The 16,277-nt window shown below is 46.5% G+C and overlaps 1 protein-coding gene across 3 annotated transcripts in view; it reads right to left on the bottom strand.

Annotated features, from left to right (window-relative positions):
* GABRA4 (gamma-aminobutyric acid type A receptor subunit alpha4) overlaps window positions 1-15,457 on the bottom strand; it is a 621,559-nt gene extending 606,102 nt beyond the window's left edge. Inside the window, exons 1-2 of one of the 3 annotated variants that reach the window (XM_078678233.1) lie at window positions 15,117-15,457; window positions 14,824-14,942 (exon numbers count right to left, since the gene is read on the bottom strand). In XM_078678233.1, coding sequence (XP_078534359.1) covers window positions 14,824-14,942; window positions 15,117-15,208 — 211 coding nt within the window. In that variant the 5' untranslated portion in view covers window positions 15,209-15,457. Of the gene's footprint in view, window positions 1-14,747; window positions 14,943-15,116 lie in introns of those variants that run through there. The other 2 variants (XM_078678232.1, XM_078678234.1) reach the window with 2 other exon arrangements.
* Between the last annotated feature and the right edge of the window lie 820 nt (window positions 15,458-16,277).

Below are 16,277 nucleotides of genomic sequence, written 5' to 3'. Positions count from 1 at the left end.
TGTTCCGACCGCTGGTTGGTGGAGACATTTTGACTATATTCTGGAGCTGCGTTGTCGCGTAATGCGTCATATGACGCGCCGCGTTAGCGCATCCGGAAGTCATCCGGGGCGCGACGCGCAGCGCGTAACGTAAGCATAACAAGTCATGTGACTTGTTAATAAAACTTTTCATTGGTTCATTTTACTTTTCTTATTCTAATGATGAAAGGCTTGGTCACATGACCTAAAAATTACGCTTTTTATTACTTCCGAACATTATTTTTTCTTAAATATATGTTATAATGTTCCAGGCTAATGTACTTTCCCGGAAAATTTACAACTGTCCTGCAAGTAAAATATATTCTTTTTTCGAGAAAAAGAGCGTTTCTTCGTCCCATGACGGAGCCGTTGAGCAAAAGAGGGTCGACCTGCTGTCTTAGTCGCCGATACGCCTGAATATGAGATTCTTATCGATCACTTTATGTTGCAGGAGTAGAAAACACAACAGCCCTTCACCATTTATCTTTACTGCGTTCCTGCGTATTATACCTTTTACCCTTCATGTAATTGGTCTGCGTTATTTCACTTGCCTTTTAATGATTCTAAAACAGTGACTATTATTAAAAACTTTACCAATGTATATACTACTACCATGTTTTCTTTTAAAAACCTTTATTGTGAAAATTTCATTATACAAATACGAGCCTATAACCACGTGGGCCGGCCACGGAGCAAACTGTAATCGTATATGATGAGTAGACATTTACACTGTAGAGGAACGTAACGGGCGGGCCATTAGGTTGCAAGAACTAAGGTGTCTAACAGTTGCGGAATCGGTGGACGTACATTTTATAATTAAAATACGACAGGGCCAGTTACAATAAAATTATCTAGATATACATTTGCGGGCAAGTACCATGGGTGACGTTAATTCGAACTTTCAATAGTACAGTAATCAATAACACATCAGAACTTAATATCAATAGGGATGTCGAAATATTCAAGCAATTCTCGTCCCCGCCCGCCATATGCTTCAAAACTGCATACGTATCTCGTGATTTCAAGGTTCTGCAACCAGTACACAACAAGGAGTTACGAGTCCCATTTATTCCGGCGCCATTTTGGGCGAGGACGGGCAGGTCCAGGATATAGTCAAAATGTCTCTACCAACCATCGACTATGATGATGTTCATATGCTGTATTTATTAGAGTAACACTCATCTGTCCACATGAAATTAATTTGCCACAATCTAAACATGTCATTTTAATCTTTCCAAAGTTCTAAATATTTGGGACCATTTCCCTTCCCTCTGATGCTGTCAGTGCCACTTCTTTGATGAATGTACTGGCAGGTCGGGGGTTCTCCTCCAAATCTCTCTTTTATGCAGCACTATAATTAATTGGTGCCACCTCTCCATATGACGATGCATGGTATAGTTACCATAACTATATTTTTTTTCGGTTCCTCTGGAGAGTACATCGTGGCAGATGAAGCGTGTAACGTACCGGGCATTTACCTTTTTTTGCATGTACAGGAAAGGAAAAAAAAAAATCGAGCGTCCGAGTTCTAAAGTGTCCCAGGGCCATTTTAGTAGACCAGGCCCAAATCCAAAGAACAAGCCGCCATTTTGAGAGTCCTGTTGCAGCCGCCTATCGCTGTAGCATCAAGAGCAGCCGAAACTCAGCTGAATGGCAACTGAAACGGTAAAGGGGCGCCCCACTACAGCAGACGAGCCTCCACCTAGGAAGGCCCGTTCACGCCGCCTCCCCCCCCCCCCTTCGGGCACCCCACGCCATTATTCGGAGCAGTATTGTAGGATGGCCACACCAGTGCGGCAACTTGCTAGACATCACCTCGGTGGTAACCGAATCTCAGCGCCTTGTGGTGTCTTCTATTCAGAAAACATTGTTGTGCTGCCTTCGACCTATTCGCCGCAAGTGCGCACGCAACTCAGCTGCATAGCTTGCTAGACACCACCTCGGTGCCATCCGGATCTTGGAATCTCAGCGCCTTTTGGTGTCTTCTCTTCAGAAAATATTGTTGCGCTGCCTTTGGCCCCATTCGCACATCGGTCCGCTACTGACGCCATCTCACAGGCTAATGGGGCGCCCCACGCCGAGTTTCAGCATTGTAGGATGACCACACCAGTACAGCAACTTGCTAGACATCACCTCGGTGCCATCCGGATCTTCGCATCTCAACGCCTAGTGGTATCTTCCATACAGAAAATATTGTTGCGCTGCCTTTGGCCCCATTCGCACATCGGTCCGCTACTGACACCATCTCACAGGCCAACAGGGCGCCCCACGCCGACTTTCAGCATTGTAGGATAGCCACACCAGTGCACCTTACTAGACACCACCTCGGTGCCATCCGGATCTTGGCATCTCAGCGCCTTGTGGTGTCTTCTATTCAGAAAATATTGTTGCGCTGCCTTTGGCCCCATTCGCACATCGGTCCGCTACTGACGCCATCTCACAGGCCAACGGGGTGCCCCACGCCGACTTTCAACATTGTAGGATGGCCACACCAGTGCGGCAACTTGCTAGACACCACCTCGGTGCCATCCGGATCTTGGCATCTCAGCGCCTTGTGGTGTCTTCTAGTCAGAAAATATTGTTGCGCTGCCTTTGGCCCCATTCGCACATCGGTCCGCTACTGACGCCATCTCACAGGCTAATGGGGCGCCCCACGCCGACTTTCAGCATTGTAGGATGGCCACACCAGTACAGCAACTTGCTAGACATCACCTCGGTGCCATCCGGATCTCGGCGCCCCACTGCAGATGAAGTGCCTCTCAACTATGAAACCACCACGGTGCCATCCGGATCTTGGCGCCTTGTGCTGGTTCCGGCCTATTCACACATCGGTCCGCTACTGACGCCATCTCACAGGCTAATGGGGCGCCCCACGCTGAGTTTCAGCATTGTAGGATGACCAGACCAGTACAGCAACTTGCTAGACATCACCTCGGTGCCATCCGGATCTTCGCATCTCAACGCCTAGTGGTATCTTCCATACAGAAAATATTGTTGCGCTGCCTTTGGCCCCATTCGCACATCGGTCCGCTACTGACACCATCTCACAGGCCAACAGGGCGCCCCACGCCGACTTTTACCATTGTAGGATGGCCACACCAGTGCCACAACTTGCTAGACACCACCTCGGTGCCATCCGGATCTTGGCATCTCAGCGCCTTGTGGTGTCTTCTATTCAGAAAATATTGTTGCGCTGCCTTTGGCCCCATTCGCACATCGGTCCGCTACTGACGCCATCTCACAGGCCAACGGGGCGCCCCACGCCGACTTTCAGCATTGTAGGATGGCCACACCAGTGCGACAACTTGCTAGACACCACCTCGGTGCCATCCGGATCTTGGCGCGTTGTGCTGCCTTCGGCCTATTCGCACATCGGTCCGCTACTGACGCGAACTCACAGGCCAACAGGGCGCCCCACGCCGACTTTCAGCATTGTAGGATGGCCACACCAGTGCTGCAACTTGCTGGACACCACCTCGGTGCCATCCGGATCTTGGCGCGTTGTGTTGCCTTCGGCCTATTCGCACATCGGTCCGCTACTGACGCCGCCTCACGTGCCAACGTATTTTCTCCGCATTTTATACCCTATGCCGCATAACAGGTCATGTGACTTGTTTATAAAACTTTTCATTGGTTCATTTTACTTTTGGTTTCCTAATGATGGAAGGCTTGATCATATGACCTAAAAACAACACTTTTCATTGGATGAAAACTTTTTTTTTTCCCCAAACGATGAAAGCCCCACCTTGTTTCTGGATGTTTCAGACTGAAGCTGGCGTCACCATGAAAGCACCACCATCTCGTGGCTCCGTCGTAGTCATTCCGCGAGCAATCATGGCAGCCGCTCCCCACCAGAAGCCTGCAGGAGTCGGGGGCCCCCAAAACTTTTGATGAATCCTCAAGGCGGAGGGGACGCTTTCGAGAATGGGGTCCAAGACCTAGCAGACAAGCGTCCGATTTCCAAGGTGTCCCAGGGCCATTTCAGTGGACCAGGCCCAAAAAGGAAACAGCCTGCCGCCATTTTGAGAGTCCTGTGACAGCCGCCTATCGCTGCACCGCAAGAGTGGGCGCAACTCAGCTGAATTGCGGCTTTTGACACAGTGGACCAAAAGCGGACGGAATGGCAACTGAAACGGTAAAGGGGCGCCCCACTACAACAGACGAGACTCCACCTGGAGAGGCCCGTTCATGCCGCCTCCCCCGGGGCGCCCCACGCCGTTATTCGGAGCAGCATTGTAGGATACCAAAACCAGTGCGGCAACTTACTGGACATCACCTTAGTGCCATCGTTCTGCTGCCTTGGAACTATTCGCACAACAGTTTGCTACTGATGACCCACCCCCCGCGACGCCCCACGCCGGATGCCGAAATCAGTGAAATCTGGACCTTGTGCTGCGTTGGGACTATTCGCACAGCCGACCGCTACTTCGTTGTTTTTCCCTAAAAATGTTTATATGTTATTACTGTTTTTGTTTTCTTGTATATATTTATAAGTTATTAAAGTTTTATAATCTTACTACTTTGTTGGAGTGCTATATATTTTTAATGTGACACATAATTGTAAAAACTTTGATGTACAAAGAGTCATCCCTGGAATCTTCCGCTTCAGGCTCGGTCCCCTCCCCAATCACAATACAGGATGGTTTTCAGATAATAGGAACGCGTCTGCTGTGACGGATCTCATCGAGTGTGGGCCTTGATCTACTATAACTCCTTTGAAGAGGGGTGATTCTTTACAGCTGGGGCCATAAACTACATCTGCAGGGCTAGCTGATACCCTAGGACCGGCCTGGACAATCGGACACAGAGGAAAAGGAGTGTCAGAGGGTGCGGTAGTGAATAGGGCGAAAGGGAGGTGTCGGGCGGGCACAGGGTGTGATTCTCAGTGAAGAGCAGCGTAGATGGGGGTGGTTTATTACCCATGCATAAGACAGAGAGCGGGGGTGACCACTGCCTGGGGGAGATGCTTGCGAGGGTGGGGAGCCATGCTAAGGATCGACAGCGTGCAGAGAGTGGGTCTGGTCAAGGCATCTAAAATGACTGCCGTGCACGACAAAAGTGTGGCATTTGAAAAAAGGCAAGATGGCGCAGACAATGTTTTTCAACACTTCCTGATTTCCTTCGAATCGAACGTTAACAGACGTTGGGGCATATTACCAAAGTTAAGCGATATTTATCCCTAACGATGCTTAGCAACGAATTTTTTACCGCTAAGCATCTTCAGAAATTATCGCAGATAAACCTTGCTATTATCAAGGTTTATCGCAAATACGATAAAAAACGACCGCAATGCATTAATATCGCTGAAAACTCAGCGATATTCATGCATTACCGAGCTAATGCTCTTAGCCATGTTATCCACCTCCCATTGGATAACATGGCTAAAAACTGCTCAGGGCAGGTGGTAGCTTTTGGAGATATTCGCGCTTATCGCGAATATTTCCAAAAGTTGGTAATAGGAGATAGCGATGTTAGCGACTGTTTCCAGTCGCTAACATCTTGGCATGCCCACTTTGCATGTCATTAGTGATAAATATCACTCACATGCAAAGTGGGGCCCAAGATGGTCGCTATCTCCTACTAGCCGTCGCTAACTGGTGTTAGCAACAGCTAGGTAATACAGAGATAATTTTATCTCCGCGAAGCGGAGCGCTGTTACAGATATATATCTTGTTTTTGAACGTTAATTTCTCAAAATCCACTGAAGCACATATATTGAGACCTAGCAAAGGCACATCGAGCTACCAGTCCCTACAATTTTGCCAAGTTTCGTGCAAATCCATTCAGCCGTTCGATTATTATTATTATTATTTTTTTTGCCCCGCTGGGCCCTTTTAAAACCTCCACATCAAACCTAAGAGGTCAAGGAGGATCTACTATGCCCCCTTATGGTCATTTGCCCCTTCGCTTTGGCCTCCTCTTGTCTCTCGATCCTACCGAGAGACAAGATGGCGGCCGCTACGGACTGTTTGCAATGTTTACAGACGCCGGAGAACCAATCAGCTTCGCAAACCTCCGTTACGCGAAGCGGAGCGCTGTTACAGATATATATCTTTTTTTGAACGTTAATTTCTCAAAATCCACTGGAGCACATATATTGAGACCTAGCAAAGGTACATCGGGCTACCAGTCCCTAATATTTTACCAAGTTTCGTGCAAATCCATTCAGCCGTTCGATTATTATTATTTTTTTTTTTTTTGCCCCGCGGGGCCCTTTTAAAACCTCCACATCAAACCTAGGGGGTCAGCGAGGATCTACTATGCCCCCTTATGGTCATTTGCCCCTTCGCTTTGGCCTCCTCTTGTCTCTCGATCCTACCGAGAGACAAGATGGCGGCCGCTACGGACTGTTTGGAATGTTCACAGACGCCGGAGAACCAATCAGCTTCGCTTCACAAAGCTCCGTACCGCGTAAAGTCCGCGAACCGGAGCGCTGCCCGGTCCGCTGTTACAGATATATATCTTTTTTTGAACGTTAATTTCTCAAAATCCACTGAAGCACATATATTGAGACCTAGCAAAGGCACATCGGGCTACCAGTCCCTACAATTTTGCCAAGTTTCGTGCAAATCCATTCAGCCGTTCGGGCTAAAAGTGAGGCCAACCGCCCTATGGAAAATTCAATGTTAAAAACACGTTTTGGGACCCCCCTTTTTTCTCGGCCCCCCCTTGACGAACCCCCCCCCAAGGGCTGCTCAGAAACAAAATGTGCCATTTTCCTGAGAATTTCAGCCAATTCCGTCCACAAACGCCAAAGTTATTAGACATAGAATTTTCAAAAATCCCATAGAGAAAAAATCCTAACTATATATACCTACTGGCGACCGCCAGTAGGTAATATATATATATATATATATATATAAATATATATATATATATACACTTTAATGATTCCTGTTCCTACTGTATGAAGTTCTCAATTCAATTTATTTATTATGATTTAGAATTCCGAAGAATTTCACATAAAATACATTATTAAAACACAATTCCATACACCAGTAATTTCAAGTAGAAGTACAAATTATCATTTTCATTTAAAAAACATGAGCTTCAGGAAATAAATAACTAGCAGCAAAAAGCATTTGAAAAAGTGCGCATGCTTAGTTGTAAACATAAGAACTTGGACAAGAAGACTGAAAGCCGAAAAAAAAGTGTGAGTGCTCTGTGCATCTTTTTTGGAAAATCTCTCCCAACCAATACTAGCAGCAATCAGTTTTTACAAAATGCGCAATAAAGTGCAAATGCTCTGAGCATCCTTTATGGGACGCTCTTTACCAACCAATGACTAGTAGCAAAAAAAATCTGAAAAGTGCACATAAGAACTTGGGCATGAGGACTGAAAAGTCGAAAAAAGTGCAAGTGCTCTGTGCGTCTTTTTTGGGAAAATCCTTCCCAACCAAGCAGCAGCAAAAAGTTTCTATAGAGTACGTGATAAAGTGCAAGTGCTCTGAGCATCTTTATAGAACGATCTTTACCAACCAATACTAGCAGCAAATAATTTCTTGTAAAGTGCACATACGCAGTTGTAAACTTAACTACTCGTACAAAATGGCCAAAGACCCAGGGGAAAGTGCAAGTGCTATAAACTTTCAAATCTCAAGAGATTTTTACGGTCTTAATAAATATTTAAAAATTCTTTAAAAAAACGAAAAATTTTAAAACACATCAGTTCGGATGGAGGGGACAGGAGGCAATTTCGGGCCTGTTCTGCTGTAGTAATGTTATACTTTAAAAAGCAAATCCTTAAATGTCTACGTCGTATTGTATGTAATGCAGGGCACACAAATAAAACATGATTCAAATCTTGTATACAAATATTACATAGCTGACAATATCTTTCATTTTTAGGAATACCCTCCCAGGAACCTGTTACAATTCTTAAAGGTAGCAAATTCAGTCTCAATAACAAGATCACCCTACGTACTCCATGTTTTAGGTTCCATAAGACATAAGGTTGGGGATTTTTAACAATACTACTCCCCACAATACATTCAATGCTTCTGTTCGCTGAGCACATTTTAAAATCTCTTTCACGCGAAACCACATAGATTGTTTTCTTAATTATCTTCTTTAAGGCTGTTTTACAGGGAACCGCTGCCCCATCCATGTCTAAACCAAACATTGTTAATGCTTTTAAATAATTCCTAAAAATAGCACTTTTTCCCATCATATTTACAAATATTTCTCGGTGCAACGCTGCCCTTAGCAAATTGTCAGAACCATTCATCAGTGCATTACACCACCTTAAGCACGCGGCCATTGATAACACATATGTAGAAAGGAGACCAAATTCGAGTCTAAGCGCTGCAATCGGTGCTGCGCGATTTAGATTACATATTTGGCGCCAGATCTTTCCTTCCACTTTCTCGCATTTGGCCCACTCTTGTGCATCTATTGTTTCACTAGCATGCGTATGAAGTTCTCCATTGCAGTGAAAACCATCTGGAGAGGGGTGGCAGCCCTCTGTTAAAAAGCATATTTTTTTCTTCACTGGAGAAAACATATTCCCCTTCGAGAACGCCTTTCCCCTACAATCCCATCAACGGTGGGGAGGAACCATTCTCCTAACCACCCTGGAAAGGAACTTATGCCAGCACCCTGCTGGAGCAAATGACTGACCATTTCGAAGTTGGAAGGGGTCTGATTGAATTTTTGAAAACTGCAACGAGTTCCTCTTTCCACCCTTTAGTGGCATTAACACGTGCAGATTTCTCTACACTTGTCATGGTGGAGTAATCTGCATTCAAAATATGCTTGCCAGGAACCCCTTTGAAAGTGCCTGCCATGCTAAAAAAAAAGTTTGGAGAAGTACAGATCCTGATACTGGCTTTAATTGCTCCCCAAAACAATAGATTGCTCCATACTGATGCGTTTGAAATAGAACAAAGCATATTTTCCAGGATATCCAGAACGTACTGGACCATCACTGGATGGCAACCACCTGACTTACTGTGATAGGACTGGAAAGAGAGCTCAAAGTATTTGGTGAATTCTGTAGTAAGAAGTTAACAGTAAACTTGGAAAAAACTAAGATTCTGAGCTTTAGGAAAAAGAGGAGGAATTGAGGCTGGTTCCTAGGCTCCATAAAAATGGAGATAGTTAAGGAGTACTAATATCTAGGAATATGGTTTGAGAAATCTATGAAGTGGAAAATACACCTGGATGCCTGAAGAATTCAGGCCCTATCCTCGGTTAGTGGCCTGAAAAAATGTAATAAGACGTATGGATAAATGACAGATAGGCCAGTTCTGAAAGCTTACACAGCTATGGTACCTCCCCAGTACTTCTATGGTGCTGAATTGCTATTCTTTAGTTGTAAGAGGAAGTGGGATGCTGAAGAAGGAAAATGCATAAATAAATTATCGTTCCTACTCAGATCCTCCATGATCCAGGCAAGAAGATTAGTAACCGGAATGGTATCATGGGAGAAAGTGGCAAGGATGTCAGTTATAAGTAGGGCTCCCGGTTTTCCGTTTTTACGGATTTTTACATATAAATACAGACGGAAATCTATATTTCCTTTGTCTGTATTTATATTTAGAAACGGGAAAATACTAGCAAAGCCCTCGATCCGCCTCCCCCTGGGGCCGGTCCGGAGCTCAGGCCGCCGCAGCAGGAGCCTGCCGTAGGAGCCGGGGCAGCGTTCACCATGGAGGCCGAGGGCGGGCTCAGCTTCCAGCTGGACGTTCCTTTTCCATCCCACCTGGAGGCGCAGATCGCACACAACAGGGGCCAGTGACCGCAGCCACTGCTTGTGAAACCAGCTCGAGGATGGTCCAGCGACGACAACCGAAGCACATGGCACAGCTGGAACCTTGAACTGTTTGAAGCTCAAAAGCTACTCAAGCTGTCAGTGCCTTGGCTGCAAACATGAATGGGTCCGATAATCTGAGCTTTCGGGCACCAACATCTGACTGGGCAGGGGCACAGGGAGGGTGCTAGCATATGACTGGGCGGGGGAACAAGGGTGGATGCAATCATCTGACTGGGCAGGGGCACTAGATATTTGGAGGGGCAGAGAGTGTCGAAAGAAAAGTTGCTGCAGCAGTGATATCTGAATAGGCGCTAGCACTGATATCGGAAGAGACCGCTGCATTGATTTCTGAAGGGGCCCAACACCTGCACGTTTGCTCAAAGCTGAATTGGCACTGACGACAATATGTACAGGGCCGCTGCTGCCAGTTGCAGTGTTTGGAGACACATGACGAGTGTTAGTACATTCCCTTGCCTTCTTGCTTTTTCTGTCGTGGGGAAGACCTAGAAAGTCCTCTGGGCAGACAATGAGATGGCTAGCCAGAGGGAACCCAGCAGTCCTTCTCCCATGATGAATGGTGGGATTGAGAAATGTCCACTCTGGTGTCGTTATGGGACACTTCCCTGCATCTGTTTGAGGCTGTACAGGGGTCCCACCCACATTTCCCAGAATAGTGTAAAATAACGGCCTGTTAGAGCATATACATTATCTCACAGTTACAGGCAGTGCAGCCCAAGCCCGCTCCTTAGCTTGTCAGTCTGTCGCCTATTCTGAATCCTCGATCCCAAATCTGGCCACCTAAGTTAACTCTTAAATCAATGTTGTATTTCAGCTTTCACTCTTCAGCTGCCTACTGTTTCCTGTTTTATTGTTTATTTGACCTGTTCAGATAATTGTGCAGCAGCTGCCTGTTTGTGATCCGCAAGGTGCGCTGGTGGGGGAAAACTTGTTCCAGCTCCTACCACGAAGTTGAAGAAACCTTGAGCAGCCTCTGTAAGCCATAAAATAAAGAAATGTGCACAAAGAAAAAAAAATACTATCAAATTTTGCCACGCTGCCGTCGTTCCAAATAAACAATTCTGCTGTCCCGTGTAAAAGGCAGCTCCTTACGTTTCGTTGTTTAAGCCACTGAGCACAGGGGGGTCCTGTAGACACTGCCCGGCCCGCAGTCTGATGAGAAGGGGTGAAAAAAAATAATAAAGCCTCGTTAACTAGTGAATGGTCTTTTTAAAGACCTGTTAAGTACTCGGGTGCGGCTGGCCATCAATCACACTTTGAGATCTGTTTTATCAGCATGTGGTTAAATTTGTGTCTTTTGGGCTGAAAGTGCTCCTGAAGCTATATTGTACGCAACCCCCGCACCGTAGATCCCCAAACGCACATTTTACAGCTAGTGAAGGTCTAAAAGAGAGATCTTTGCCCGTCCAGTGATTATTGTGAGATGGTTAAGAGGGGCATGGAACCAAAATGAAAGACGACGGTCGTAACGCAGTGACTTTGTGCTGGCAAAGGGACAGGAGCCACGTTTGCAAAACAAGCCCTCAAAATGCGGACTGTTTTTCACTACTCACCTCCCTCCTACTTGCTATACTTCCACTGGCGTTGTCTTGGTGCTATGGTTACCACCTGTAGTGATCCACATGTGGGCCCCGCCTGGGCCCACGACACCACACCACTCATTTGCAGTATTCATCTCCTGGTAACTCCGAGGCCCTTCGCTCCTGTGGTGGGAACTATGTGAGTTCAGCAAGTGCAATTTTAGGACAATTTGCAGTGTTAGGAACTTCCAGTGTCGTACTGTTCTCAACTTGAGCACTGTGCCACCTAGTGATGACACTGCTTCAAATGGCTGTTTAACCAAAGTGTACCTGTTACGATAAATGCATGCACATCACTACTGTGTTCCTTTACCTGTCAGCAGCTTCTCTTAGATAGTCTGTGTGCTTACATTGATGCTGGACGTTTCTGGAAGGCTGACGGAGCAAGTATGACCCTAATTCACAGATGCGTTGGAATGCAATGTGTGATCGTGCACGTCTTCTTTTTAGGTGCTCTAGCTTCAGCTGCCATGTACTACCTTACGCTTTTGTTTCCTGGCCTTTTGAAACAAGAGTTTGAGCAGGTGTTTACAGCCAACTTCTGTTGGGTTGCAGGCAAACCTTGGTGAGTGGTGTTGAGGTTGCAACAAGGACTAGAACCTAAATACTTCTGTTGGGTGTCTTGGTTATAGCAGATTGAGGCAATACTCTTATGCAGATCTTCTCCTTAACAACCCTCAAACACTTGAAGCATTAGATGGCACCGGCCTAGCCAATGTGTTTCCTTGTCAGGTTCTACAGGGCAGGCAGTGGTACTGGAGTCCCTGGTTCCAAACTTCTTTGACTGCCAACTGTATCTAACAGTCAGCTCTGCTGCTGTGCACTCTCTGTTGGCAGACCCTTAAAATGGTCCTACAACCATTTGACCATCATTGGATGCTGCTCTTTTTTATCTCATAGTGTGCCCCCGGGGTAAGGGTCGGATTATATAGGCCCAGAGTTTTTTGTTAGTATCCCCTGGGTTACCAAACACCAAAGGCTCTAGAGTCATGCTTCCACCTCACGCTTCTCTCTCCACCCTACACTTCCTGCCCTTTTTTTTAACCAAATTTTTATTCGGTTTCCAGTACAATATAGCCTATATTGTACTAGAAAACAAATACAATTGTCAATTTAAATAAATGTGGAAAAATACTAGCTGTAGCGTCGTCTTTTGCTTGTGGCAAAAATAAATGTGGATAAATACAGAAAAAATGCCCCAAAAATAAATATGGATAAATACAGACGGAAATGGCAAAAAAATAAATACCATAAAACCGGGAGCCCTAGTTATAAGATACTAGCAACGCCTGGGCTGTGAAGAAGACCAAAAAGTATCCTACTGGTGTATATGTGAGATCCTACAGAGTGAAATGAAGTGGACAAAAGGGGGGTTACAGAAACGGTTGCTGTGGCATGTAGGGAATCGAGGGTTGACGTATGTCAGCAGAACTTTCATCCTACCATAAGCAAGAAGGAACTTAGGATATTAGGGAAAGAAATATCATGGGACCAGGATAGACAATACTTGGAAGGAAAAACTCAGTATGTTTTATGACTAAGTCATGGCAAAATGGCCAAAAGTTCCCATATATGGTTATACTTCCCAATCGTTGGTATAGGAAAGAACTGTTAAAAATAAGGATTGTGATTAATCCATGTTATGTGAATGACAGGATTAGGAGGGCTGTGACAGACCACGAAGGGAAGTGTACCTGTAACCTAGGCCAAAATGCAATATTTTGCAAACTTTACTAGATTGCCTAAAAGTTCTTGAAGCAGGAAAACCGTGTCTACTGCCAATCTTTCTAAAATATGAGGTTAGGAATCGTGCAGAGGCAGCAGACTTGTTACCTATGAAATGCACTCACTAGAGGTAGCATGTGCAATATGGAAGTTTATGCGTGAAGTAAAAAAAGTTTTTAAAAATTTGTAGAGCTGATGTTTTATCACTGGTATTGGTTTGATGAAATGTACACCAGTTTTCATAAATGGTACTTGGAATTTAAATAATTGCTATATAGATTATATATCTAAGAAGATCTTTTAATGGAATCAAAGTTGTATACGTTTGTTATATAGTTTATAGCTTGAGATGGTTTTTAAATCGAAGACCTATGTTTGTATATGTTTAAGGACCTACGGTTTAAATAAACAATCGTTTGACTGACTGGCTCTGATTTTGAACACAATAGACAACTGAAACTATCAGAATGCACTTTGAGACCTGTTGGAAGGAAGCGGTGTGCTCCCCTCCCTCATTATTTATATTTTTGAAAGGATATTGGGTTGAAGAACCCTGTGGATATATGCACCTGAGCTTGGAGTGGTAAAGAACCTGATGTAGTAAAAACAGCTTGTCATCCTCCCACAAACCAATGGTTTGCTCCTTGCAGATGAGTGCCAGTTAGCACAAAACAGGTGTCCACAGTGATCAACAATGGGTGGCAAACGAATGAGGACTGCATCTACCAGAATGCTTTGGGAGACCTGCGGCAGACAGTGGCCAGACCCCCCACCCCCGTTTATTTTTTTAGTTTGATGGGCTGCCAATATATATCATCTCACTTTTAATACTGTTCATGTAAAATGCCATTTTACGATTCACTTAATGAATTGAATGAATTAAAAGCAATTGGTTTTACACATGTGATTAATGGTGGGTTAATGAAAACAGAAGCGGAAAGATCAAACTGACTTATTAGTGAAGAAGGTTCATAAAGTTTACGGCTGTGATCTCTGCCCTCCTCGGCCTGTCTCTGACATGGGAGGGACGAGGCTTCGGAGTCCTTGAATGACGTAAGTTAAATCCACGGCCCTGACCGGAACCAAAACGTAAGTGTTCAAACACAGCCGTGGGTAAAAAGAAACACATACGTGTGTTTTCTTAACAAGTCATGCCAACATTCAGACAAACGCGATATGAATTAGTTTTTAAAAGCCCACCGCCACAGGCTATCTAGCTAAATGTCTCCATTAGTGATTTAATTGAGTTCGCTCCTTCGGAGGGTGGGGGAGCTGGCTCACGCACAGACCAGCAAAACTAATGGATAACACGGCATATGTTAAATCATGGGTGTAGCATATCGGTGTTTTCGGGGCGTACACGGTACCCGTGCTCAAGGGCGCTTAAACTTAAGCATGTGATGCACATTTCGGCATGCGTGTCAGCTCAGGTGCATCACGTGCGTTAGTAACGAAAACACGCTCCGGGGGAGCGGCAAAACATTTGCAAAGACGACTTCAGGCAAAGCCGTATCTCCATTTTAAGCGTCGACCACTGCTGCATCCCCCGCGCCACTGCAAAATGAAAAGCAGCCTTTACAGGCTTCGACTTGACAGAGCGGCTTTATGATAATGCCAGTTTGCAATATGCATTGGATTTACACAGCACGTACCTAAAGGGGTACTCCACACAGACAGACAGACAAACAGACAGGACGGCACAGTACTCGGTGCTTGAAATCACCATACCCCCAAATCCAGGACGCAGCCTGTTGTCATAACCGTCCAGCAGACTGTCTAGGATTCTGGTGAAATTCTCGGGGTACAGTTTCTCCTCCTTTTTCGCCTGCCCTGGGGGCTCAGCAACACTGCGGGGAAAAAAAGATGCGCGGAGACTGAGTTTAGACAGTGGCGGGGGAGGGCGCTGCAAAGCAAGGAGGCTGACAAACTGCGACGCCCGGCGATACACTCACTCACAGCGGCATGCAGCGCCAAGCACCGGGCATACATGCCCAGCACTGGAAGGGGCCCCTGGTACTCACCATGCAACCAGGCAAAGTAGTGTGTGAAGGGCGACAATAGGGAGGAGAGAGTATGACATCGCAGCTGCTGGCTCCTTCCTGGCAGAGACCATCTTTGTATGCCATCCTTTAAGGTTCCAAGCTGCTCGTTATGCCATGCCAAGCCCGGCTAGGAGACACCCCGGGCGGCAGCGCCTGTTGACAACGAGGGACAGGCTGTTTATTTCATGCGCTGTACCGGCTCCGGAGGCTCCCCAATCTTTCGCGCCGTCGGACATGTGACCCCGGACACCGATGCCTCTGACCTCTCCCTCCCTGCCAGTCTCCGCCTGTGCCAGACGCCGAACGTGCTTGCCAGCGCCTCCCGCTGTCCGGGGTGGAAGGAAAGCGGCTCGTCTGTGCTGCTTTCGCTTGCCGATCCCTCCCCGCCCACCCCTCTGCAGCCGCGCGTCCCGCCCCCTCCCCATTCCTTCACACTACTCCTGCCACCGGAGCCTGCCACCAGGGCTGCCCCCCTAGGCAGAACCAGGCGAAAATGCCTGTTTATATCTGACATTGTTTAAAGGGTATCGTGTGCACCTCCGCGAAGGCATGACAGGGATCAGATCTCGGAAGATCACTATTGGGGCCGGTGGTCCCCACCCTCGGTGTGTTTCCACTAGTAACGCTCAGAGCACAGCCTCACTCTCACCCACGCTCACCTGCTGCAACAGGTAGCCCAGAAAAGGTGAAGTTACCCCGTTCTTTGCATACTTTATGCACAGGTCAAAGTTTACCTGCACTGAGTTTGGCTAGCGCTTCACCAAGGGGGCCAAAGGCAGAGTTCGCAGCGCTTCCCACCCGTTTCCCCTGCGGTGCTTCTCTTGACACACTAACTCCCTCGTCGCCCCACTATCTTATTTTACGACACAATATGTAACGCGTTTTCGCTGCTCCATCTTGAAAATGTTTATTCCCCAAATATATTTGTCTGTGCGCTAACATGTTGCGGTAGGCGGGTGGGGGTCGTCGCCTCCCCAGCCAGCTGCCCTGCTCCCGTGAAGTTCACACGTGTTCTGTGCATCAGAGCCTCGGCTGCGTCAACGGCTCCGAGCTGTCGGTAAACACAGCCAGCTCTGATGCAGAGCGCCTTCCCATCTCCGTGTGACGCAGACTGCTGCACAAACCCACTCCATTAGCCCT

This window comes from Lissotriton helveticus, chromosome 2_2 (assembly GCF_964261635.1).
Source record: "Lissotriton helveticus chromosome 2_2, aLisHel1.1, whole genome shotgun sequence".
Taxonomy (NCBI): domain Eukaryota; kingdom Metazoa; phylum Chordata; class Amphibia; order Caudata; family Salamandridae; genus Lissotriton; species Lissotriton helveticus.
This window is presented reverse-complemented; position numbering and strand designations above follow the sequence as displayed.